The sequence below is a fragment of the Acartia tonsa genome, chromosome 4, assembly GCF_053477335.1.
Source record: "Acartia tonsa isolate MP-2025a chromosome 4, ASM5347733v1, whole genome shotgun sequence".
Classification (NCBI taxonomy): domain Eukaryota; kingdom Metazoa; phylum Arthropoda; class Copepoda; order Calanoida; family Acartiidae; genus Acartia; species Acartia tonsa.
The window spans coordinates 10,753,542-10,780,030 of record NC_137263.1 but is presented as its reverse complement, the minus strand read 5'-3'; the positions used below and the strand labels follow the sequence as shown (position 1 = coordinate 10,780,030).

At 33.0% G+C, this 26,489-nt stretch overlaps 1 protein-coding gene across 3 annotated transcripts in view; it reads right to left on the bottom strand.

The window, feature by feature from the left end:
- Window positions 1-26,489, bottom strand: part of Shaw (potassium voltage-gated channel shaker cognate w) — a 112,052-nt gene that overhangs the window by 61,408 nt on the left and 24,155 nt on the right. For 2 of the 3 annotated variants that reach the window (XM_080156296.1, XM_080156299.1), the window contains exons 3-5: window positions 25,196-25,389; window positions 10,550-10,601; window positions 1,039-1,101 (exon numbers count right to left, since the gene is read on the bottom strand). In XM_080156296.1, coding sequence (XP_080012422.1) covers window positions 1,039-1,098 — 60 coding nt within the window. In that variant the 5' untranslated portion in view covers window positions 1,099-1,101; window positions 10,550-10,601; window positions 25,196-25,389. The remainder of the gene's footprint in view (window positions 1-1,038; window positions 1,102-10,549; window positions 10,602-25,195; window positions 25,390-26,489) is intronic. The other variant, XM_080156298.1, reaches the window with a different exon arrangement.

The window sequence follows — 26,489 nt, the reverse complement described above, 5'->3', positions numbered from 1 at the left end:
CCAACCCTTAATAAAGAAAAGCTTTACTATTAAAATCAAGCATCAGAAAAAGTCTTGTTTTTTAAATTATAATTATAAATCCACAACGACCAAAATCTTTGACCTATGTAGATTATGATCACATTTGAAAAAGGTTTTGCCATGTCTTAAATAAGATACAAAATTAAATAAAAATTGTTTTCAATTGCTAAATAATCTTTAATACACCAGACATTAATTTGATGTTAAATTAAAATATAGGTACTATATATATCTCTATATAAAAATAGCGATTGTGCCCCTAGCATCTAGTTGGTCTATTTTCTAAGGGGTAAGGCATAAAATCATCCAGAGACTTAAATCTAAAAATCAAATAGCCTGAACCCATCCTGGATCCTATGTACGTGAAGCTTTCCTAGAGTGTAGAACTAAATCAGCTATCGAAATCTTAAGCTAAAGATAAAATACATACTGTTTACATACAAAACATATCAGAGTATTCAAGTATATCTTTTAAAGTAATGCTTTTAAATGAAGTTTTCGTGTCATATATTAACCTACTTACTGTTTCATTATATCAAAATTTTATCCATATAAAATTTAAAATGGTTTAGAACAGAAAAGATAGACTTTTGTGTAATAAACGGCTAAGTATCTAATCAATTAGGATTAGTGCTTTTTATATGACTTTTTATATTACTAATAATGCATAAAATAACCACTGTTATACATCTTAAATATGCAGTGTTGAATTGTCTATAAAAATATTGTTTTAAAGCCTCAACAAATATGACAAAATTATATTTACAAGCTTTAAACTATAAGATGATTTTTGATTAAAGGTTATTTTAAAGTCAAATAATCATATATTTTTATTAAAAATCTTTGAAATACTATAGACACGAAGAAGGAGCAGATACAATTTAGGTAAAACCAGTTTTGATTCAGCAAATGTGTATATTTATAGGATCCATTGACCGCTTGATGCGTGTTGGTTTTAAATCCGCTAAACTGTTGAGGAAAAGCGTGAATGGCCGTAATAAATTGTGGAATGTTTACCTTATACACTTCATGTCTGATGCCTCCACAGTTGAGCACAACTCTGTTTTCGGCATCCATTATCTAGAAATAACATTAATAAACATTTTTTTCAAATACCAAATAATAGTCGGTTTCCCCTTACATCGCATATTGATCACAAATAAACTTTTGAAAAAAAGGTAATGGTATGCTGGTTTTAGATGTGTGATGGGGCCTATAAAAGCGGAGCTTTTCTATAAGGTAAAATGAAGATAAGCGAAGCATCTCTATAATCAAGACAAATATAATATGTCTTGAATCAGTATCCTATACTTACAATTTTGTTTAGACTTATACATTTATATAGAGAATTTAGTAATACAACATTAATTTGTCTGTCAGCAATGCAGTCTTTAGAAAAAGGTCGCTGAAAAGCATAAGATGAATCTTTCCAATCCAGAGGTGAATTCTTAAAAAACTTTTGCCCCACTAAAATCAGAGAGGCAAACTAAAAATTTAGAGGGGATAATTTTGCCTCAATAAAATTTTATTGGGGCAAACTGATTTTAGTAGGGGGAAATTTTTTTTAAGAATTCACCTCAGATCTTTGTAAATTTAAAATAATCAATTTTAATGATTGAATATACCACAACTACCAAGCCCCTAGAAACTATGGGTGAAGTTAAATACTTGACTATTGCATAAAGTTTGTTTAGTCTGCACTCTGGTTCTCTGTATTTACTACACGTGCCAAATATTCAAAAATTATGCTTATACAGGCTTCTTCATACCAAATTGTTATTATAGGAATGTCAACAATTATCATTATATACCTCTCTACAAGTTTATATGTTGAACATATAAAACTTAAATCTAAATCTATTTTTTTTAGTATTTTATTTACTCTAAACATAGTCTTACCAACCGTAGTCATATCTTAATGCTCCCTAAAAAAATTGGGGTATAGTCCCTTTTGTAACATCGCACCTTATGAGGCGATTCTACGTATTTTTCATCGTAGCTTTTCTCCTACTTCTAGCCCCTGAGGGGGGCTCTTACCCTGCGGGACCAATTACCTAACCCTGTGGGGCAATCACCTAACCCAATATAACCTAACCTAACCTAAAATAACCTATAAAAGCCATTTTAAAAATACGACGAATCGCCCCTTATGGAGCGATGTTACGTAAGGGACTATTCCCAAAAATTGTCTTAAAATATATTAAGACAAATTATGAAGCTTCCATCAAATTTTTATTGCATAATTCTTAAATCATAATGAATATTGTTGTTAAAATAACAGTCTAAACTTATGACTTGTACACTATGTAAACAGTATATTCCTACAATATTCTGTAAAAAAATAATACACATCTAAGAATGATTAACCTTCTAGACAATTAGATTGTAGAAAAAGATATTCTTTGCAGGGAAGGAATGGACAATAGACTGTAAATGATAGATTCCTCAAAATATGAAATCGTTCTGCAATCTGTTAGCTTTAAACTTTTGCGAGATATATTGAAACTTGATTAGGTTGCACAAAATTTATTGTGTCCAAACTTTATCACCAATAAATTATATCAAAATAAGGCGTAATTGTTATCATGATTGAGGGATGGGTACAATAAATTTAGTCTATTGAGACCCATCCCAAAAGATCTCTGGATTCTTATATTCATACAGAAAAAAATCCATCAAACTTGACATTAATTAGATTTGATTGTTTGTCCGGTGTTCAAAAATATTTTTGATATTCTTTAAATAAGATCTTCATTTTTAGTAGCGCTGATACTCTATAATTCAGATGTCGTGTCCGTACGCTTCTCATAAAAAGTATCTATTTGGTCTGCCGTATCTAACAAGCTTCTTTCATTCCCCTCAGTGATTGTACTTTACTTGACAGATTGTTGTTTATCTGTTTGTCTTTCCAGGAAGATATTGCTCAACGTTTGAACAATATGTTTTTACAGGGAAGCTTCTTAAAGTCAGGGCTCGGCTGAAGCGTGTCAATAGCCTGTAAGCCTTAGAAAAATAAACCTGGAAGCTGTAAGTCTTAAACTGACCCAAATTTGACAATCCCTTTTTACAACAAAAAGTTTTAAACCATCCAAACGTGTTAAGTCGCGGCTGTCGAGCCCTGGCTAAAAATTTCATTTGTATATTCAGCTGAAAAAAATCAATCTCTCTCCCTAAACAAATAACAATATTTATACTTTTTAAGCAAAGTGGGCAAACCACCTCTTTCCCTTTTTTGAAAGTGCTATTTGAGCCTTCTAGGGGTGTTGCCGATTAATTTATAATTTATGTTATTTAGAAGATATGTTTCTTGATCAAAATAGACTTTAATACTAATCAAGTTATAGTTTGAAGAATCATCTTATCTTTATTAAAATAATCTGACAATACATAAGCATTAGATACATTTAATTTCTATTGTTATGAGTCTGCAAAAATAAGATAGTGCGTATGTATTAAGGAATTTTATTAATAAGAAATAATTTGTGTGGATAATAAAAAACTGTGCGGGGATAATTAGCTAGACTACACAAGATTCTTTGTAGAAAATACATCTCGTAGGAACAAACCTTCTAAAGATCACTACTTTAAAATAATAACCATGATTATCAATTCTAATTCAAAAGCTGTAACTTAACTAAATTGATATTTTATAAAGATTAGACCAAGAATATGAACTATTGTATTTGGATTCTCAACTTTTGTGCTTTCATTTTCCAAATAAGAAGCTTTAGTTTTTAAAACTTTTTACATAACCTTTTTTGTAATATTTTATTTTACATCTTTAAAATCAAACAAGTTCTTAACCATAAAAATCATAATACCAAAGAATCAAAAGACATGATTAAACCCATAAAAATAAATTCTAGGAACAAATTAATAAAATAATCTTAAATGTTTTTTTTTATTCCCCTTTTATAAATGTTTGTAGCGAAGTTTCTTTTTAACTAGGGTTTGTATGTAAACTCATAAGAACTTAATATTATTTACATACAATTATTGACTGCAAATTACATTGAAATTTTTGACATTTGTATCTGACGTATTTTAATGGTTAGTGATTTACTTTACAATATTTTTCTATTTCTGTTGGTTTTTAAATATTTTTGTTCTTGCTTCACTTCTAATGGAAATCATTGTTCTCGTTTTTTTTTATAAATCCATCTTTATGCCTTTCTTTGTATTTTTTTTTTGTTAGCTGTCATATTTTGTTGTTTTCATATTTCTGTGTTGAAAATTGAGGTCAGTCATTGGGGTACTTTCACTTCTCCACATTGTTAAATTCCACAAAATGTTTTACTTTTTTAAAATAAGACATGAATTTTGATGGTATTTTATTGATTAACCTAAAGCAAATATCTAATTTTTATGCTAAAGAAATAACTTTCAGTTGTAATGATTATTTGATAATTACAATTTTGTGGAAGTGATGATATACACTAAAACATTCACTTCAAAGCAGAAATAATCTAGATATCCTAGACATTTATGTTTGACCTCCCTTTAAAGTCTCACCACCTTTGAATTACCAAAAGAGTAGCTGCTCTTAATAGAGTAAAATTAGTAAATCTTTCTTGTTTACATAGTACATTGCTCTATACAGTCCTCTTTAGATTGATAACTAACTTGAATTTTAATTATCTCTAGAATGAAACAGTGATTATAATGATCAAAACCTGAATTTTTAGTTAAAAATATACTTTTTATAAGTTAATGAGGAATTTCTTTTTAAGACAGACATTATCAGCATGAAATATTTATATTTATCTAACAACAGTTTTCTCTATTTTTTCATCAATATACTTTTACCCTACAACTGAAAAAATAATAAAAAAGGTTAAATAAATAATTTGACTCCAAACTTAGAAAATCATTTATCTTTCTCTCATTTCTTTCTGTAAAAAAGTTTTGCTCGATTTATCCTAAGAAAGAAAAAAAAGTTTTATTACTTGCTCTTTAGTTCTCAACAATAAGACAACAATAAAAATCTTGATTTATTTTTAAATCTTTTTTGACAGCATAACTTAATTGTAGAACAAAGTTTAGAGAAATCTGATACAATATCACGATAATCTAATATAAAAAGAATGGTTTATAAAAAATATTATTATTAATTTATAACCTAACAGAGGTTAAAAGCAAAAATAATTAATTTTAATTTGAAAAATGTTCTGCCCTTTCTTTTTTCCTTTATCTAAGCACAAGTACGATCGTGTTATAAGAAGCGATGAAAAACATAATTATATGAAACAAGATAATTCTCTCTTTAATTCGTTGGATGTAATGATTAATATGATAGTGTTGTATAGTTATATCAAAGGATAAGAATTTTTTTTTTATATGATTTTATTCCTTTTTCTAATTAATTTAGGTCCTCTAAATCATTAATGAACTATTGTAAGCTATGATACTGCAATAAAGAGTAGCTGCACTACTCACAAAGTTAATTATTATGAAGCTAAGCTGAGGCTTCTCAACTTTAGAATATTTTGCCCAGGGCCTCTGAATGCAAATAAAAACAAACAATATTTCACATTTTGAAGGCAACTGATGCGGTTTTTAAAAGCAAAGCTTTTCTATATTCAGAATGTGTTCGCCCGTGCGGCGTAACGGAAATTCATAAATGATAGAATCTTCCTGTCGATTTCAACTTTTTTTTTTTATAAAATTGCTATATATGACATGCCAATGTAAAATCCAAATAATCATACTAAAATCTTAAATCTATTAATTTCATGTATATTGTTATAAATGAAACATGTAAAATTGGTAATCTAATTGTATGATTATACACTATATCCTAAGCATGGCAACTCTGCCTATTTAAAACGGTAGTTTACCAGGGAGGGAGGGGACATTGAACTGTTTATTACACTCGTCCCCAAAGTTTTTATAATAACGTTTTCCTATTTGTTGGCCTAACAACTTTGGAGACTTTTTTGATAGATTGGTACAGTAAGTTGAGTGTCCAAATATTTTTACTCTTTAGATCCCTTGCTTTAAAACCTTCTCTGCCATATCAAGCCTTGCTGTTAGGGTTGTTGTTATTCTTGTTTATTTAGGCAAAATTTTCACAAAGTTATAAGATAGTAGCAATTTTTATACATAAAAACAAATAAATTTCTTTTCCATTCTATAATAAATTGTAGAACGAATCATCGCTATGCTTCTTATGGAAGCTTTGGCAGGCAAGATTCTTGAAAGGTTTTTGTTTGATTTTACATAGGTTAAGTTACCCCTTCTGGTAGACATTAAAAAATTTTGCGAGTTTTTTTGTCGTATTTCTGCTAAAGAATTTAATTAAAATTTCATATTATGCTATTTTTTTTGTAAATCCTTTAAATAAAATATTCCTAGAAAGGTAATGTTGCTTGTTTTTGCTGCACAACTCATGTGGACTTGTTTGTCCTTGTATTTTGATATTATTGATGATGAAAATAACTTAGATTTGATGTTACTTTATTGCTAATAAGAAAATTCCATGACTAATAAAGATTAATTATTATTAAGATAGGTCAAGAGATGTATTAATCCATCATCTTCATTCAGGCTATTTACTTATTAAATATTAGATATTACTATTCATATAAGACTTATGAGAGTGTATGTTTGTCTGTTGTATATGTTTGTGTATTTCCTTTACTGTTGTAATAGTTCTATCCATGTCAAACCTTATTTTAGAGAAAAAGCTGGGGGAGTTGGGAGGGGGATGGTTAGCCACGTCCAAGTAAGAGGGGGAGGGGGGTATTCCCAAAAATAATAGCTGTTGAGTATCAGACATCTTTATAAAAAAGAATATATTAACTGAACAGAAAAAAATTGTCAAAATTTTCAACAAATATATGTTAAAGTACATGAAAAATCTTGAAATTTAAGTATTCAACTCATATTCAGATTTTTAAATGAAATTAAAACTAATTTAATTCTATTATGTACAATATTTGACATTCTCTTTAAATTCTTTTAAAATTCTGTTCAGAGATTGTTTGTTAAAGTATTCCAAGTCCAAAAACTTAGTTTCATCACAGAAATGTTAAAATTTGATTAATTTGTTTTAACAAAACATTTTTAGGGTACTTCACTAAGAGTGCATTTTATTAAAAGTGAAGATTTTCTACGCGATAAATTGTTATGTAGAATTTTAATTTAATTCAAGCTAAGATTAGATTTGTTTTTAAATTCTAATGATCTCTGTCAAAAATTAAATTGTTATCGTGTTATTTTGTGCTAAACTAGCGGCTGCACTCCCAGCATCTAGGGGCTATGTATTTGACGGGTTCAGGAAGGGTGGAAAAATTGCCTAAAAATATCCTGAGACATAAATTAAACTAAAATAAATAAAATAGCCAAAAACCATGCCAGGACCTTTGTGAAGTTTCTATAAAATTGAGAACTCTCTATCTCTATTCACAATCAGCCATACCGTCGGTCAGTTCCTCCCCAAATCAGATCACTCAGTCATTTAATCCTCATTAGCGTCAACAATCTCTGGCAGGTAAGGTGACCGACGCCGCCCACTAAGAGTCTGAGCGCATCTTTCCGCGCACGCCATGAGCCGTTCCTCGATGATAGGAACGGCGGCTTGTGTGCGCCGCAAAGAGCGCAACCCGGACAGGCAGCCTGTCAAGCTACGGGGTTGTCTGACAAAGATAAATGAGCGCAGCTCATTTATCTCGTCATAAATCCCAATCATTTCGAGGTATACAGCGTCCTCAATTGAAACCTCCCAGAGGTAGAACTCTGCCAACAAGGAAGCGTTTGTTAAACGCTCAGATAAGTTATTCCAGGGACCGGCCGCCGCGGTCAGAACTCTGGTGCGCAGCCACTCGGACACCAAACCTGCCATCTCTTTCTTTAATTCTTCTTTATCTCTAGTCCAGTCCTTGTCGCCAAATCCTCACCTCAGTCAAAACTTTTCTCCTTAAGTCTTAACGTCTTAGCGTCTTAACGTCTTAACGTCTTATAAATCTTTACAAAAAGAACCTTCACTTGAAGAACAATGCTAGTAAACTGATGTGTTTCTAAAAATGATTTTTAGCCTTCTTAAATTGAATCCAGCAAAAACAATTTCTTAATATCAAACTTAACAAGATTTTAATTTCAAAGCTGCAAAGTCACTCTACAACTAGCTTAGCCGATATTGAATACACGATCAACTTAGGATACCTAAGTACATCGCCACCTGAAACGCCTGACAAAAATTCAAATAAAATCAGTTTTTCTCTAAAATACTCATAAAATCTTCAAATTTTTATATCTTGTTTAGTTTTATTTTGGTTTTTATTTAAGTTTTACTTAACGTACTAGGTACATATGCGCGCCTACCACGCATATGTATTCCTTGTTATTGCAATGTTCAATGTTAAATGTTTAAATGTGGCTAAAATCCATCAAGCCCTCTAGTTTTTTACTCAACAAAAACTCAAATATGTAAATTTATTCTTATTTAATAAACGCCATCAGGGATGTAGGAATATAGTGACGGGTTAGGAAATAAATTACAGGTATCAAAGAAGTGTGGGATTGAAATCCCACAGGATTTTAAATTACTCAGTTCTTATAATCTTTTAATCCGGGAACGTTAGGGCGGTGGGAGTCGCGGTTTATAACGGGAAAAAAAAACATGGCCAACTTCCATGGCACCGATAACATAATTGTATTGGTCTTATTTTTGGAAACCCCGTACGGATTCTAGTGGAACGATTGTCAGATGGTATATTCAGCATACCGTAGTATAGTAGTCTTATATATGTTTTATATATGTCAATATGTAACTAAAACAAATTGTTACAACTATTTTCTAAAAGCTATGAAACGATTTGGTAAGCGCCGCGAAGAACTGCGGTTCAACAACCCCGGCCGGGGTTAAGCCATCCACTCGCTTCACAGCTTGCTCAGTGTTCAGTTATATAATAATAATTGTATAGTAAAATGTAAAATGTAGGTGAACGGGGAAGGAGAAGTTCACTACAACCCTGAGCTAGGTACATAAATAGTAAATGTACTACAGGATCTTAAAATTGCTAATAAATTACAATTTAACTGATTATTTATTCACTGTACAATGTAATAATTTATTTATTATCTTACCTGCAATCTCTTTCAGGAAGACACCTAGTATCTTAATTAACATGCAATCTTTTTCAGGAAGAAACCTATAGTTAAAAATTGTAAACTTTTATTAGTAACTCGCCCTAATTATATGCACCTTAGAGGAAATAAATCTTATCTTATCTTATCTTAACTCAATCGGATAAGGTAGCTATCAAAATCATGAGCTACAGATTATAAAGTACTTTATACAATAGGACTTATAAACAGTCACATGAAAACATACATTCATGAACAGACATTCCCTCTCTCTTTCAAGTTTCACACACACATACAAGTTTTAAGGCCAAGATAATCCAACGACTGTAATTTGTTGGATGTAAACATTTCCCATTACAATATTGGAGTAATATCGATATTGGAATTTAGCTGCACCCCCAGCCCCCTTCCTTTTAAGTCTGTAGTCCCTCCATCCAGAAAACATTCCCCTCCACCTCTCTCCCCAACATTTTCCTGATCAAGTTTCAAGTTTTGAATTAAAGTTTGAATCCACTGATAGCGCACAGCTCTGCAGTTTTCTTATTAAATAAACTCTTTGTCAAATTTTTGCAATGCATTCATTAAATTTAAAATTTACTATGATTTTTAAAGCTATTATTGTAAAAAGATAAATGTTCTTTTTTTTGATAACTATAATTTAAATAACTTTAAAATTATCAATTAATACATTTATATCTGAGGTGAAGCATAATATTTTTTTGTAAAATCCAAAATTTTACTCTTTTATTGCATGTCTTACATTGGTATAGTCTACGGAGATGTAAGTTACATTTTCAATGTAATAAATATGTCCAAAACAACGGAATATAAATCGTAAATTAAATATATGTATTATGGTAGATATATTATGAATAATTTTGATCAGTTTGACCATAAAATAACATTTAATAAACCAATTTAATCAGTGCAGTGTATGCATCCTTTTTATGGCTCTTTTTTTAAAGAAACTATATTAAGCAAATATATTTTGTTAATTTTAACAGATTAAAATAAATAGTTAATAGGTAAGTTTTGACACCACTAGATTGAACAAACCAATCAGTTTATAATAAAAGTAGCCCATAGAGATTTAGTAATTTCCTCAAATTTTTAACATATAAGAGTTCGTTTTTATGCAACTTTTATCCCTATATATTAAAATTCGTTTTCTTAATCTCTTATCAAAGTTAAACCTTCTCAATTATTTCAAGTAATTATTTCCAAAACAAAGCTCACTTAGATTACATTTTATCTATTCTAAGTCGTTCTTGTTCAGATGCAATTTTTTTTCTCGAGAAATGGCCCACCTAACTTCTAAAAGATAGATTTTAATGAGCTTTGAGGTTTGTGTGTGTGTTGGGGTGGGGGGGTCTATTTTGATGCTCACTTTTAAAAAGAAGAATACTGCAACACAATATTTGCCGTAGGAATAAAAGATTACCTTGAAAGTAAATAAGGACACGTCAACTTCTATATTTGTTCATATCACATTCCTACAACAAAATATCATATGAAAAAGATAAGGATATCAGCTGATTTATAATTATCAATCAAATTATGGTTGATTTATTTTTTTATTGATGAGACATGTTTTACATGTCTAAATTTTATAAATTTTGTCAAAATAATTGTCCCAATTGGTTGTTATTTTCAAGGAAGCTTTATAAATGTCTTGAAGTAGTTTTAGGCTATTTTATTTTCCTATTCCGCCTTATCCTAGAGGCTTGGGGTGTAGCAACTAGTTGTTGATAAAATAACAACAAGGCATGCAAGTAAAGGAATAATATGAGTTGCCGTTAATTTTTAGTACACAGCTGCTAAGTTTCATAATTACAATTGCTGCTGGTTGTTTCGCAGCAGAGAAATAGGATTGTCCAAAATTTTGGTGGCAATTTGGCGACTTTCTATAAAATTAATGTTTTTAACGTCTTTGGCGGTCATAGACTACAAAATTATGACAATTGGAAATTGCCAGCTGTCAAACGAAATGTAATAGGTTTTATTTAAAATTAAGGCGGAATTTAACATAAAAAAAACAATATAAAATTTTACAAAACTCTCATTTAATTTTCTTTAACTTATCCTTTGTTCTATAAATACATGCTTAACATAACCTTACAATTCAAAACTTTCCTCTTAACAAAACTTGAAAAACCACAAGAAAAATAGATCTCTTTGGCTAAAGTTTTGGAATTTTTAACAAAAAAGAAAAGTAAAAAAGTTGAAAGTTGATACGTGTGCATCAAAAATGCAGCTGAACCAAATATTAGTTTAAAGCCATATCGATAACTTAAAACATATGGCCAACAGATAACAGATATTCTTGCCCCGGAATTCAAATAAATAAAAGGTTTTTTTGCTAGGAACTTAAAAAGCTTATCCAAAAAATTCTTAAAGATACAATAATTTCTTGCATATTTCGTTATGCAAGATTAAAAAGCTATCTGCTAAAATTTAGAAATTCATATGCATTGAAAAAGAACATTCAGATATTACTGTTCACATTACGAATAGTTTTACATTTAAAAAAAACAATTTAAGCTTTTTAATAAGCAAAATCCTTGAAACTTTTCTAAAAAGTTGGGAAAAGAAAGGTAAATTTTATAAAAGTTGCACAGGTGAATTTAAACTCTAGTTAAAATAAATACATGGGCAATAAATTTTGTTTCAATTCAATTCTCCGCGAGGGTAAGCACTTGGAAGAACGGAGGAAAGAGGAATTTAAACATAAGTATAGTTCAAAGAGGTATACAATTTTGTAAATATTTTATGGATTTATTTTCATATTTTGATTTATTGAACAAAATTGTTTCCATACATTTAAATGGTTGCATCTATATTGCATTATAGGATCTGTGTATTTTTACAATAAAAAGGATGTGCTCTATAAAAACTTTGGGATCCTTAATATTGTTTGAAATGATGTAAATTTTACTTTGAAATATTAAATATTTTTGCTGGATATGAAAAGTTTTGTATTACGATTTAGAAAGCATAGCGACTCTATAATCGTTACCAGAATGTCCGTACTTCTATTAAAACATGTTGATTTTTAACTTTTTTGACAATTCTTCGTGTAATTCATTTGATTTTTTAAATACTGATTCCTAGGATAATAAAGTACAAATTTATCTAGAATTTTATTTAGACTCATACATTTCTACTCTGCTTATACAGTTCTTACACTCTAAAAGTGTTAATGACCGTTTGTCCTATCTGGTCAGTGATTCGCTTTTAAGGATTTTATTTTTATCTATTAAAAAACAGGGCATAAAGATTGTATAACTTATATCTTAATAAACTGTACATTTCCACAACGATTTGATACAGAAACATCTAGACATGGAGTTTAATTTAATCTTTTGTCAAAGAATGATTGTCTTAACCTCTTTTCGAGGAAGCTTTGTGTTTATAAAGATCAAAATTAATTTCCTTATTCACAATTCCAATTCAGTGCAAATGTCGTCTTTGTTTGACTTTCCTTTCCAAAAGAGACGCGGCATGGAATGTTGTTTATGTTTTGATGTCTCCACGTTCTTTACTTTTGAATGATATGTGAGTGGATGAAGATTTCGGAGAATAAAGTCGGGCCTATCATTGGTCTCATAGTGCGTGAACAACCCTAGTATACCAGGTGCTTTAACCATAAGAACTTCAGGTAGAATTTCTTCGTTTTATTTAAATTGAATGGCGTATAGGACGGATTTATTAAGTTTAAAGGCTTTAGCCAGCTACACATGAAACTTTATTATGATTCAATTATTATGTTTTAGTAATTTTTATGTGCCTTTATTTTTGCATTTAACAATGATCTGTCAAACCAAATAATTTTCCTTTAAAGCCAAAGTACCCAAAGATTCTTAACCGTAGAAAAAAAAAAGATTTTTAAAAAGCAAATAATATTACGTGGTTATAAAAACTGGAATTTGTATTAATTGATTTTGTAATTTCAGGACTTTGAAATAGTTTGTGTCAATAAATCTATACTCAAACCTGCTGTTGAAACTTGATGGTTCCTGGTGTTGGGGGATTTGTCCGTAAGATTAAGATCTCTAGAACTTCCCGCAAATTCGGAAGTCACACTTAACCAAAGTGTCATGGTTAAGACAATTTCAAAGTATCTGAAGAATAGGCGTTAGCATTCTTCAAGAGATCAATAGCATCCAGTGATTATTGATGCAAAAAACTGTGACAATTTTTCTGTGAAATAAGTACCTAGTGAATCAATATGCCACTAACTAAAAAGCGAGCTATCGCTATTGGCAGTGAAAGGCTAGAAGTGTTTGATGAACAGTTAAAAGTGTTTTATGAAAATCTAAAAGCCTGCCAAAGTTTTAGTTCATGTGAAAATGTGAATTTAAATTCAATTCGTGACATTTTTATTGAGGTCAAGGACCAATCTGACCTAATAAAAAGTCTAAAATCTGCCGTGGAGACTAGTGAGATGCGCGAGTTTAAGCGTGATTTGGATGAAGCTAGTGAACAGAAAAATGTTGCAGATAAAGTTCATGCATCGTTGGAGCAGTGTACGAAAATTCTGCACTGGCTTGACAATGATTCAGACGACGCGAGATTGAGCACCGTTGCCAAGAACCTCGACGTCATTGAGAAAGTGAGGATGGACATGGGAGTGCTCAAGATTTCCATGGAGTTGGGCTAAGAAGTACGTGATATGTACCGAAGGCTTAGAGAGATGGAACGGTGTTCATCTAACTTGGATGAGAGTGGGACACCTGCCATACTCTCCAGGAGTATGTCCGCCGTGGATATTCGGAGTCCCAACCCGCAGTATGGGCGCTGGGACAACAGCCTGTTGCCGTCATTTGGTGGTACTGACATGGATTACTCCAACTTTAAACAGGTCTTTAAATATCTGTGCGCTGGTTACGGATTTACTGACCAGAGGCTAAGTCTGATGTTGTGTATGGAAAAGGTGATAACCAATCCGGAGCTGCGCAAGCAAGTGTCAGAGATTAGAGATCATAATGAACAATGGTTGTTTTTGGATCAGATGTTTTTGTCAAACACCCGCCGGTTTATGAAAATTTTGACTAAGTTGAACAAGATGAAACCTGTGGATAAACCTGAGGACGTAGTCAGTGCAATTGCTACCTTCAAGAGCACCATGCAGGAGGTAGAAGCCATCGTTGGTTCCGAAGCTAAGGATTACCACCACCTAACTCTGATTCATATTTTCAAAGACAAATGTCCAGATGCCCTGAGAGAGAAAATTATGATGGAGTTAGGCAGCATGAACCTACCAGACATCAAGAAGATTGTAGAACTTCTGGAGAGGACAAGGGGAGCAATGTTGGCTGGTGATATGTCCTATGACACTAGCGCCGGCAAGAGGAATCGTGATAGAGCTGCCGCCGCGCAAGTATCTGGCCGCAGTGACAATAAAAATGGACGGGCTGGAAAGGACAAAACTTCCAAGTGGAACAGTACATGTCCTGTTGAAAGCTGCAAGGAGAAACATCCGATTTTCCGTTGTCTCACGTTTAAGAAGATGGATGTTGTTGACCGTAAAAAAGTTGTCCAGCAGAAGAAGTTGTGTGAACTCTGTCTGTGTGATGGCCATGCTGCTGACAAGTGTACTAAATCGGATAAGCTTGGTGTCTGTGGCACCAATAATTGCGACAGATATCATAGCCGGTTGCTCCATGAGGCTAGTGCTGGTGTGAATACAGTCTACAAGTCAAGTTCTGCACCTAGCCCCTGTACCTTCTTGCTTCAGTTAGTTCCTGTTGTAGCACCTGGCGGCGGCGCCTGCCACGCCACCGTCATGTTTGACTCTGGTGCAAATCTACCACTTGTGTCTGAGAAGTTATCCAACAAGTTGAAGCTGAAATCTACCGGCAGATATACAACCATTTCTGTGGCTGATGGCAGTGAAACATCCTGCCGCAATGTTGTGTTTTATCTGAAGGACAGGGATGGTAATTTGAGGGAGTTTGAGGCAGCTGTTATGCCTACCCTCGGCGGGGCCAACAAGATGCGCTCGGTTCACCCTGAAACAGCCGCCGAAATCTTTAAGATGCCAACAGAAAGATTTACATATGTTAGTGGAGGCTTGGATATCATCATTGGAAATACACATCCTGACGTGTTTCCGTCAACCTACCAGAAAGTGGGCCAGTCTATGTTGTGGCGAACCATTTTTGGTAGTGGTTTTATCTGTACAAGTGCTGACGGTGGAGCTGGTGACCAAAAATCGTCATATAAAGCTGTCAGTGTTAGTGGAGGCACCTTGCCTGATTTTTTGACTTCAGAGTCATTTGGAGTACAGCCGCAGGCACTTTGTCCAGGATGTACTGCATGCCAAGAGTGCAAGGCTATGGCCGACGGCACTACCTGGGACCAGCGTGAGAGGCAGAGAATAATTGAGGCAGGTTTAACACTAGACTTGCAATCCAACAAGTGGACAGGTCAATATGCTTACATTGAAGATCCTCACACCTTGCCCTACAATGAGAGCTTGGCCCGTAAAATTGCTGAAAAGGATCGTGCCAGAATGGTCAAGGAAGGTACCTATGATATGTATGTGCAGGTATACAATGACACCATCACCAGAGGAGTTTTCCAAAAAGCAACACCTGAAGAATTGAAGTATGAAGGACCCAAGTCTTGTTCGTCAATAGTGGTTGCTTTCAAGGAGGATTCGAGTTCCACACCCATGAGATTATGTGCTAATAGTTCTCTGACGTTCAAGGGTACCAGTTTTAATCACATAATGCTGGGAGGTCCGCCGCCAATGCAGAAGATTTTTTATCATCTGTTGCTTTTCCGCGGTTATAAGGTTGGTTTAACCACGGACATTTCCAAGTTTTATAACTCCATCCTGGCCACAGAGTTCGACAGCCAGATGAAGAGAGTCCTATTTTCCCCGACACCAGACGGTCCACTTGAAATTTACCTGACTAAAGTGGTGAATTTTGGCGAACTGGCCGCCGGGAATCTGGCAGTTACAGCCCTGAAGTTGACGTCCCGCCTGTTCGGCGGAAAGAGTGAAGCAGAGATCAAGGAGATGTATGGAGAGGGACAGATTATTGGTAGTGATATAGTTGCGAAACCTGAATTATGGAAGGAGCCAGAAATACCTACCTACCCAGAGGAAAATTTCAAGTTACCTCAGATTCCAGTTGCAGTCAAGCTTGAGAAGCACAGCTTCATAGATGATGTTATTTCGGGGGCAGGTTCTGTGCCAGAAGCCAAGGAGATGATGAAAGAAGCCGACAGAATTATCAGCAAAGGTAGTTTTTCCTTCAAACAAGTCATTTATTCTGGTGACGAGTGCCAGCCAACCAAGGTTCTTGGGTTAATCTGGAGGCCAGCCACTGATGTTTTATCCATCGCCACGAGAGTTAATCAAGATGGTAAAGTCAAGGGTAAGAAGGTGAAAGAGGATGCTGATTTGTACAACCTCCAGGATGCCTTGGACGAAAATCTGACAAAGAAGATGGTCCACAGGTTCGCCGCCCAGACCTTTGACCGGTTAGGGTTTTGTAGCCCTATTCTGTTGAGAATTAAACTTGTCCTGCGGAAAACATGCTTGCTGAATTTGGGCTGGCAAGATTTCATTCCAAAAAGTCTACGGGATGAACTTGTAAAGTCGCTGGAGGACAGAGCTGAGGTCGCTAAATTGGAGTTTGACCGTTGTGTGATCCCGGAGGAACCAACTGGCCCCCCATCCTTGATGATGTTTTCGGATGGGTCAGAGGCCTATGCGTGTATGGCATACTTGAGGTGGCCTACTAGGCAAGGGTATGAAATGTTCCTGCTAGCCACAAAGTCAAGAGTTGCGCCGGTCAAGACTGAATCAATTCTTGCCTTGAGTTGATGGGTTGCCAGATGTCCACCAGGTTGTCAAAGTCCATCAGAGATGCCCTGCCCTTTGATGTTGTCAGAGTGATGTACTTTACAGATTCATCGTGCGTATTATCGCAAATTGTTTCCAACAGTGCCATGTTGAACACATTTAATTCTCATCGCATTGGTGAAATCCAATCTGCAACCAACAAGGATGACTGTAGGTGGGTTCCTGGGACTCACAATGTTGCAGATTTGGGCACCAGAAGCACCTGCAAGGTAACAGATTTGGGTCCAGGTTCCAGGTACAGATTGGGTCCAGAATGGTTGCGCCAGGACAAGAGTGCGTGGCCGGTGAAAACTGCCGAGCAAGTCAAGCAGGATTTACCACCGGAGGAGTTGAATACCAAGATGGTTAAGTTGTGTTCAATGAAAGTTACTGGAGAAGCCGCTGAAGATGTCTTTAGATTCAAGCACAGGAGATCATTCTGACAGGCCAAGTGTATTATGGCAGCTGTCCTGCAAGTGTCGAATGCCTGGCTGAAGAAGCTAAAGAGCAGACAAGAAGGCCAGACTACAGCAGCTGGTAGTCATGTAGCAGCCGCAGATTCTGTGTACAAGCCTTCATTGTACAATTTTATGGCGGCGGCGGAACTTTTCATTGTGTCATGTAGCCAACAGGAAGAGTGGATAAATGACGCTAAGGGCAATTACTCGTCATTAAATCCATTGGCGCATGAAGTATCTTTGACCTGGCCTGTCGTTGGTCCCGGAGGTAAATATGTGACCAGGGAAATGCATGTCCTTAAAATGGTTGGTCGTGGTGAGCCCGTCATTGACGCCATTACTGGTGGCCGTAAAATGCTATTTGAAGACAATCCAGGTTTGGTGATTCTGGAGCCTGGTAATTGGTTAGCTTCTGTCATTATGAGAGAGGCGCATGTTGAGCTTCATTCTGGTGTCCGTGGAACTATAGCTGAGAGCCGCCGATGGTGCTGGATTGTGAAGGCAAGGAGGTTGTCCATCATGGAGGTTAAGAAGTGTTGGCCCTGCAGTGTTGAGAGGGCCAAGGAATGTCGCACTACCATGAAGGATGTTTTACCTGACAAGTTGGTTCCGAGCAGGCCATTTGAAGCTGTGCAAGTTGACCTTATGGGTCCGCTGGTTACGAGAAGGCTACCGCCAAAACGAGGAGTCAGACAGCAACGAAGAAGGTGTGGGTGTTCGTGGTAGTCTGCAGGTTCTCGGGGGCGCTGTGGCTGGATGCCTTGGAGAAGTATGATACCAGCAGTATCCTGTTGTCCCTGCGCAAGTTGGAGGCTGTTCATTGTTTGCCGAAGGTTATAGTAAGCGACATGGGCACACAATTATCCGCTGCTTGCAAGGTTTTAGAGCAGAAGTTGGGCAGCCAGGTAGAGTTCTCGTGGTCCCAGATTCCAGCCCGTGCCCACCATTTTATTGGGCAAGCTGAGAAAATGGTGGGATTAACCAAGAGATTGCTGTCCAAGAAGTTGGTGAATAGTACTGTTAATTTTAATGAGCTCCTGGTGCTGTTGGCGGAGGTTAGCAAGTTAATAAATAGCAGGCCATTGACGATAGAAGCTGCGAATGACGCGGAAAATTGGCGGTTGATTACCCCTGGCCAGCTGCTGGGGAATGTAGACCGCCAGCCGTTGTGCAATGTGGCGATGAAACCAGAGGACCAAATTTCCTCCAGGTTGAAGTTGTTAGAAGATTTGTCTGCCCAGTTTTGGACCTCTTACCGCCAGGAGATTTTGCCGAAGTTATAGAGGTTGTCCAAGTGGAAAGATGAAATGGCGGAGCCGCTAGTTGACGGAGATGTAGTGCTGGTTACGAGTACAAATCCGCTGATGAGATGTCTGCGGATGGGCCGTGTGACAAGGATTGAAGATGGGAGAAAGACTGCAAGAGTCTTGTTCAGGCAGCCAGATAAATCTCCCCTGGAAGAACATGCTGTATCAGTCAGGCAGTTATTAAAAATTATGATTAACAATTGATTCTTATTTTATGAAAATTGAGAACATTTTTTTTAGTAAAAAGCCACATTTTCATATGCCTATTTTTATGCCTAAAATAAGAATCAAGCAAAATGCGATTAATTTTTATTCTATTTCATATGCTCAAATTTATTTTTATTGAGTCTAATTCTTTTCAAAAGTACAATTCATTATAAAACTTACCTGAAAAGTTTACCAAAAAGGAATAAATGTGTCGAGGTTGCGTGATTCGATATTTATTCTAAGAGAAAATCAAGTATTTTTTTAGCAGATTTTTTTTTAAAATTACATATGAATTTCAATCAAGTAAAACATTTTATTCACATCAAGGAAAGATTGAAAATTCATATTTAAATTCTCATTTTTTTTACAAAGAAAAAATTGGTATTTTTTTCATAATTTCGACGGAAATTCTAACAGAGATATTATTATTATTTTGCTATTATCTAAGTATTGAAAAGTTTTATTGTTGATTAAGATAATTACAGTTCTTATTCATTAAGTTTGAAAAACTTTCTGCCCGAGGATTTTGAATTTTTTTTCTAACTACTCTTTTTGATGCTTAACAAATTTAGTTTTAAGTACCTATAAATCTTAATTTTCTTGTCTAAGATTTATTTCGTTATTTGTTCTTACCATTATTTGTTTACATTTCAACCAGATTTCGTAGGTACTTATTGATTTATTAATAATGATTTATTACCTATTGATTATGAAATGATTATTAACCAGTATAAGTTGTTATATTTATAACATCATGATTAATAGGATTGTTCATTTTAGGATTTTGTGTATGTGATCTTGTGAGTGTCATGTGCCTGGAATATTGTATGGTACAAACCAATCCCCATCCTTCTATCCTAAAATGTGAGGTATTATGAGTCCTAGTGAGGAGTTTAATATGTGTATGCATTTCACGGGGTTTCATTTAGTTAGGAGCAAAAATTGTCATGTTTTTCGGGATGTGGCCATTCTCATGTGATTATGGTGAGTTGAGTTTAGTGAGAAATGTTGCTAGTGCTCAGCGCAAAAAATCTTGAATCTCGTTAAGGAAGTTAATTTGACTTTCAAACGGGGGGTGTGTCTTAACCTCTTTTTGAGGAAGCTTTGTGTTTATCAAGATCGAAATTAATTTCCTTATTCACAATTCCAATTCAGTGCAAATGTCGTCTTTGTTTGACTTTCCTTTCCAAAAGAGACGTGGCATGGAATGTTGTTTATGTTTTGATGTCTCCACGTTCTTTACTTTTGAATGATATGTGAGTGGATGAAGATTTCGGAGAATAAAGTCGGGCCTATCATTGGTCTCATAGTGCGTGAACAACCCTAGTATACCAGGTGCTTTAACCATAAGAACTACAGGTAGAATTTCTTGGTTTTATTTAAATTGAATGGCGTATAGGATGGATTTATTAAGTTTAAAGGCTTTAGCCAGCTACACATGAAACTTTATTATGATTCAATTATTATGTTTTAGTAATTTTTATGTGCCTTTATTTTTGCATTTAACAATGATCTGTCAAACCAAATAATTTTCCTTTAAAGCCAAAGTACCCAAAGATTCTTAACCGTAGAAAAAAAAAAGATTTTTAAAAAGCAAATAATATTACGTGGTTATAAAAACTGGAATTTGTATTAATTGATTTTGTAATTTCAGGACTTTGAAATAGTTTGTGTCAATAAATCTATACTCAAACCTGCTGTTGAAACTTGATGGTTCCTGGTGTTGGGGGATTTGTCCGTAAGATTAAGATCTCTAGAACTTCCCGCAAATTCGGAAGTCACACTTAACCAAAGTGTCATGGTTAAGACAATGATTATTTGCTTTAAAGTTTTAGAATTAGCTTATAGATAGATATAATAAAATAATTGTATTTGAGACAGGTTAATGTTTATTAGATTAACTTTCTTATACATAATTAACAACATTAATGGTTCGTGGTTCCTTACATTAAAAAAAATAAGGATTTTTTGCGCATCTACTAAATCACTTAGGTTCTCTATACGTCCATCCAACTGACTTTAATTAGAATGCCTGCAAAAGAACTGAATTAAAGTTAATCATTAACTTGTTTAGATGCCTTATTGTTCTACTAGCGGCTACGCCCCTAGAGGCCTCTAGGGCCACTTGAGGAGGGGGTAGTTGATTACCAAATAACATTTTTCATTTAAGATTTTTCTAAAAGCGAGATACTTCGGTACCGACAAACAAACAAACAAACATCCTGTTATTTTATTATAAGGATAAAAGTTCTTGATGCTGTTAGAAAATTTTTAAAAGAAAAATCATACTTTTTATCAAAATTTTAAAATCATGACAAGAAACTAACTTTTTTTCAACATTATGATTAACCTGTCAAAAACAATTTATTGTTTATGTTTTTTTTCTTCCTTTTCTGGTTTACATCACATTTTTAAATTAAAATCTCTGAGGTTAAACTACTGTTTTATAAAAGATCTTTTTTCTATTGATATTTTGTCTAAGCGAAACTTTTCTATAATTAGGATCAGTCGGTCTGTCCATCCGGGACAGTTAGATCTTATTTAAATATTATTTAGGACGCTCAGCAACTCTATAATCGTTAACAGAAAGTCCATACATATATTTAAAACGGTATCCTGCAATTTCAATTCAAATTCAATTACAATTTTGTTTAGACTTATGCTTGCTATTCTGCTTATTCAAGTTCGACCATCTGTAAGTGTTAATGTTCGTTTGTCCTGTCATTTCAGAGCTTCGCTATTATGGATCCTAGTTGTCAACTTTGTTTTGTAACAAATAAGATTTCAAAATACTCATTTTAGCTATTATTAATTTAAGTTCATAAAAAAAACTACTTAAGATATAGGAAAATAAAATAATTGGGCTTGAAACAAAGAAATCTATCTTGTGCACATGTCTAAGAAAGCTTAAAATCTTTGATATTAAGCAATTAGGCAATGTAAAAATAAATCCACTCTTAAAAATATTATTTTATTTCCATAACTTTTTTTTTCAGGGAGGGAGGGGATATTGATCTTTTTATTAAAATAGTCCCCAAAGTTTTATAATAATCTTTGCTTATTTGTTGTCATAACAACCTTACGGATTTTTAAAAAATTTAATTGGTTGGTGTCCAAACGTTTCAACCACTAATGTTCTGTGTATAATTTTGTGTAAAATCATTGGGGATGTACATCAGTTTATCGGCCACTGTCTTACTCCTTTAGATTCCTACTTTTTTACAAGGAGGAACAACCTACAAGAAATCTTAAAATAATTTATCTTTAATTCTTTGCTCTTTACATGTAAATTATTCCTATTCTGCATTCATAGATACACTTTCCACATATTTATATGATTACTCATACTCAGACTTTAAAAAATACAAATTGGGAAATATGGGTTTTCCTGCTTACCATCTAGAAAATCAATCTAAAAACCTTTTACAATTTCACCTCATATCTATAACACAACTGTCCGTTCGTCTGAAACTTAGGATCTCGGTAATCACTAAACCGATTGGGCTCTACTCTAGAGTGAATATAGCTACTGCGGTGGTTTTAAGCTATTTGTTTTTTAACAAAAAAATCACCTTACATGACCTCTTGGCGCAAAGCCACTAGCAAGTCAATATAGTATCAATTTTAAAAGCGGCTATTAGAAAATATTTTTAGCTGCCCAACCGATGAGGTTTAATTAAGGAAAACTAATGGGTTCAGGCAGCTTTTGTTAAAACTAGAAAAACAAGAAAATAAAATTTTATATATAAAATAAAGGAGTAAAAGTATTCGATCATCTTAAAATTTCTTTGTATAATCAACTTTTTGTCTTCTTTATTTATATGTTTTCAATCAACTTTAGAAGTCATATGCTGGATTCTAGTTTGGTTGGAAGATCAAATATTTATTTCCATTTACACAGTTTTAGTTGCTATATACATTACAGTTTATGTTTTTAAATATGTTTTTGTTTTTAAAGTAAGATAAATATTTCTAAACATTATATGGAACAGTCTAAAAACAGAACTACATAAAATTTTTTTTTGTAAGAGACAATAATAAACCATATACAAACAGAACGTTGGATGGACGAACCTTTTTTGGAGTAGCTACGCGCTAAACAATAATTAAAATACCCATTGTTGAGCTATTTCATTTTGTCACATCACATAAAAATTTCTTTTCAAATTTTGTTACATCAAAGGGTATGTATATTGTATATGTTTGAGCTCAGCTATTTCTCTATCTTTCATCCTTCCTTTACACACACTGTGGATTCAAATTTAAAAAATATGGACAAAAATAATTCATATCTAATAATTAACAAAGTATAATTACAATGACATTTGACTATGCTGGATATACAGTATGACCCTTGAAAAAGTATTTTTTAGCATCTGCAGCCCTCATTTCTCAATGAATTATTAAAAAATGTATATGTCCTTGTTCTCTATAGATTTCCACATAAGTAGATATAAAAATATTTTTTTTACCTCCATTAACACCGGAGATTTTTAGAGCTAAAGTTTTGAAAAAGTGACTGAGGAAAAAGTAACTTTTAACATGAAACGACCTTTTTTGCAAAATTAAGGTAGAAGTCCTTTTATTTTTGTTCCTAGCAGAAACTTTTTACAAAAATTAAATAAAAAATTTAGGCTTTGAGTAAAAAGCATTTTTTTACACATATTTTTTGAGTCTTTTTAGTTTAATGATATTTTTAAAAACTTACTTATTAGGCAAATTTGTTTTAGATTAAAAAACCAAATAAATCTTTATGAATATAGCAGGAAAATTGTTTTTGTTTCATAATCCTAATTTTAATAACAAAAAAGTTATATAGAAAATGAAATTAGAACATAATGATTTTTTAGTCTAAAAAACTTAATTAACCTAACCCCCTATTAAATGATTGAGATGTCAGAAAAGGGGGAGGAGCAACTGTCATAATTAATCCTTTTCATAAATAAGGGTAAATAAATAACCTAAAATTTGCAAATAATCAATTCATTCAGTAGTATTTTTTGCCATTAAAAATTGATATTTTTTAGTGGAATAAAAAAGAAATAATTAGTTAACTTGTTTTTCTTTGTGTATTATTATTCAGTTGCCAGAAAAACATAATATAACCATCCAAAAATTATGAGAAACAAAAAAAAATTCTTTTTCTCAGTCACTTTTTCAAAACTTTGGCTATAAAAATCTCCGGTGTTAATGGAGTAAAAAAAATGTTTTTATATCTACTTATGTGGAAATCTATAGAGAACAAGGACATATACATTTTTTAATAATTCATTGAGAAATAAGGGCTGCAGATGCTAAAAAATACTTTTTCGAGGGTCATACTGTACTATTATATAAAGAATTAAGTTTTTTCTTGTCTAAAGTTTATATTCAACTGATTGAGTTCTCCTTTTTTTGTGAAGCTTTATTTTACACAAGGCTTTAAAACTAAACTGGTAATTTAAACTTGATAAATTTGGCCAATTCTAGAACATTGACGGAAAATTGATATCTAATAATTTTGGAAGTTGTAGAGAAATAAGAATATTCTAAATTCAATGTACTCTGTTGTCAACAATAATATACTTAGGTATTTATTTTACTACATTTGCATTTAAGGTACAACATCAAAATACAAAATCCTTAGCTAAAAAGCTTAAACATTGGAGTAATCATAATCTAAAAATATATGTTGAATTAAAATGTCATTAAAATGACCATGATAAAGCATGCCATGTAGTTTTAAAAAAATAATAGTTATTTTTTTGCATGTCGATACTGTGTCAGTCATTACCACTTTAATTTAATGCCAAATAATCGATATTTGATAATTACTATATTCCTATATTCTGATTTGGTTTTACTTTACAGGGTTGCTTATTTCTTAATCTTGACCTTGGTGAGATTTAGGTTTTTGGCTCAAGTTTAATGGGGACAATGGGCTGTTTATTGCACTTGTCTCCAAAGTTTTATAATAACGTTTTCTTATTCGTTGGTTCAACAACTTTGTGGACTTTATGGATTTATTTGGTGTTTTTTTAAGTTGAGTGTCAAAACGTTTTAGCCACTAATTGTAATCTACAGAAGGGGTAATTTTCTGTATTAACATTAGTCATATACATCAATTTTTTGGCCATTGTCTTATACCTTTACATCAATGTCTTGCTATAGTTGTCACTTTCATAAAAAATAGGAAAACTAAGCATATACAGAAAATAGGAAAGTAAGAGTAGCTGTGCTCTCTCCTTAATAATAAATTAGTTTTCCTAAAAGTTTACCTTTCCTTCTATTATAAATTTTTTTTTTTTCCCTAACCAGTCAAATGTTCATTTTGAATTTTTTTTTTTCTCACCTAGGTTCTTGTTTATAACTATTAACTAATCATTTTTAACTTTATCAGCAACATTGTTATTCACTTTCTTGTTTGCATCATTGGTAACAGTTTTATCCTTGTCCTTGTCATCATGAATCTCTGTAACAGATATATTTCTATCAACAAATATTCAGAAATAAAAAAATTTCAAAACAAGCACATAACTTTTTTTACATTTGTCACGTAATTCAAATTAGCTATCAAATACAAAAAAAACAGTATTTAGAATGTATTATCCTATTATACAACTACTAAAAGGATTTAGTTCTCCCTTAATAGGGAAGCTACACATAGGTCATAGAATGTTTTTAGGCAATTTTGATTTTTTATTTAATCCCTGAGATGGTTTTAGACTATTTTTATGCCCCCTTTTTATGCTCCTAAACGCTAGGGTTGCACCTGCTGGTATATGAAATAGTAAATGGTAAGAAATTGTAATTCAAATTGTTTGTGTATGATAATTGATGAATTGAAGATTAATAAAACCAACCAAGAGTTGAAAGAGAGGACTGCCTTCTCCTTTTTTTCACCCCCTCAAGGCTAAAAATTCCTGTGAATGGCTCTATTCATAACAAACAAACAGACCCCAGTTGTAGAAAGAAATACTACACTGTCATAAAAGTAAAATGTAAAATTGGAGTAATAAAATAAGGATTACTCATTGAGGAAAAGTTTCAAACTTTATAATTAAATTGATGGTCTTTTAGATGAGAAAAAGAAATCTTTTATTCTAATATAAAATACATAAAATTTCTGTCTGTTCAGTTATATCATAATATCTCAGAAATGTTCAGATTTAAAGTCCTGTATTTAGAACTTAAAACAAATTTTAAAATGAAAGTTAAGTTCTAAAGACATAAAATTGAGGGGAAAAAACCGCTCCCAGTTATGATTAAGGACCAATTAAATAATAACTACGCAATAACAAACTAGGTGAAGAATTTTTGTTATGTGAAATATATGCAAGAAAAAAGCTCAATGATAGTTGATAAAATATAGGATATTTAGAAATAGGTTAGTGAATCAATATTTAATGATTGAGGAAGCCAAACTTTAGGCTAAACTTATCTGGAGACACTTCCCAAACTTAGTTGGACACATCAGTCTCTAAAACTAAGGCATGCACATAATTTTAAAGAAAATATTTTAAAATCTTTTTACTTACCTATAATCCCAAATACATTATCATCTTCATTCGA